This window comes from Pseudomyrmex gracilis, unplaced genomic scaffold (genome assembly GCF_002006095.1).
Source record: "Pseudomyrmex gracilis isolate BER0280 unplaced genomic scaffold, ASM200609v1 scaffold_4147, whole genome shotgun sequence".
NCBI lineage: Eukaryota > Metazoa > Arthropoda > Insecta > Hymenoptera > Formicidae > Pseudomyrmex > Pseudomyrmex gracilis.
The window spans coordinates 4,074-5,598 of record NW_018024731.1 but is presented as its reverse complement, the minus strand read 5'-3'; the positions used below and the strand labels follow the sequence as shown (position 1 = coordinate 5,598).

The following is a 1,525-nucleotide window of genomic DNA, read 5'->3' as shown; positions in this document are numbered from 1 at the left end:
TCACTTTGGTTTAGTAATTATAAGTAATAAATTTCTGTAAGGAACGTATCTGAAATATGTCAAAATGTAAAATTTTTTTCAACTTACTTAGCGCTCTATGTTCGATATACTTTACATTCACATACTTTACATTCGATAATACAATTTACAAACAAACATTCGGCTCACTGATAAGTTTACTCTGTCATTTATAATGGCAAATATCACTACGTAAGATGTCAAAAACAGAGCGTTAAATAATTTGAAATTTTACATCCCGGCACATTTTAGACTCAAACTAGCCCAATCACAAACAAATTGAAACTTTGTTTGTTTANATAATGATTGATTAATGTTCTTACATATCAATTCAAACATATTTATCTGATAATAAAAATGAAAACTANATTTTACAATTAGATCAATGGTTTAAATATTGTTGGTTGTTCCAAAACCACGTTAGCAAATTTAATTTCTTATTGGCTGGATTTAAAAGGACCATCATATTTAGTCGATACAGCCTGCAGCGCTAGTCTTTATGCTATAACGTTGGCTTATAATATCATCACATCTGGTAGATGTGAAAGCGCAATTGTTGCCGCTGGAAATCTATGTCTACAGTCGACACCGACTATGCAGTTTTCTCGTCTTGGTAGTATCATTAGACCTATTTTTATCTTTCACTATATGTGTATAGAAAAACGATGTATATATCTTAAGAATGCACTTTCTCACATGTAATAATGATGATATTATATGTATGCGTAATTGTAGGTGTTTTGTCACCAACTGGTTATTGCAGACCTTTCGATGTAAACGCAAATGGATACTGTAGGAGTGAAACAGTATCGGTAATATATCTTCAAAAAGCGAAACATGCGAAAAGAATTTATGCTTTGTGCAAACATATTGCAATAAATAGCGATGGATACAAAGAAGAAGGAATAACATTTCCCTCGGAAATTATGCAAACACGTTTATTAACCGAGTTTTATCAACATTGCGACATATCGCCAACTAATGTAGAATACGTTGAAACGCACGGTACCGGCACAAAAGCCGGGGATCCTGTAGAAATTAATGCTATTTCAAACGTTTTTTGTAACGATAGAAAAACACCGTTGTTGATTGGCTCCGTGAAATCCAATCTTGGTCATGCTGAACCGGCCAGCGGTATGAATCAGATTGCTAAGGTAGAGAAATAAATTTAGTATTTTATCTACTACATAAAAAATGTAAGGTTTTGTATTAAAAGTTAGAAAACTAAAATAAAAGATACTAATTTAAAGTATATTAATAAACAAATTAATGTTATTCAAAAGTTTGATACTTTATAACTACATTTTGTACATTGTTGAAGGCGATAATTGCAATGGAAACTGGCTTTATTCCACCAATGATCAACTTTACATCGCCACGAGAGGAGATAGAATCTCTAAAAAATGGATCTGTACGCGTTGTTACGNAACCAACGCGTCTAACAAACGGTTTTATAGCAATAAACTCATTTGGGTTCGGCGGAGCCAACAGCCACATGTTGTTACAG

The 1,525-nt window shown here is 32.7% G+C and overlaps 1 protein-coding gene across 1 annotated transcript in view; it reads left to right on the top strand.

The window, feature by feature from the left end:
- Nucleotides 1-399: 399 nt before the first annotated feature.
- Nucleotides 400-1,525, top strand: part of LOC109863315 (fatty acid synthase-like) — a gene marked incomplete at both ends in the record, with an annotated part of 1,571 nt that continues 445 nt past the window's right edge. The window contains 3 exons of the mRNA XM_020443561.1: nt 400-631; nt 754-1,172; nt 1,340-1,522. Coding sequence (XP_020299150.1) covers nt 400-631; nt 754-1,172; nt 1,340-1,522 — 834 coding nt within the window. The remainder of the gene's footprint in view (nt 632-753; nt 1,173-1,339; nt 1,523-1,525) is intronic.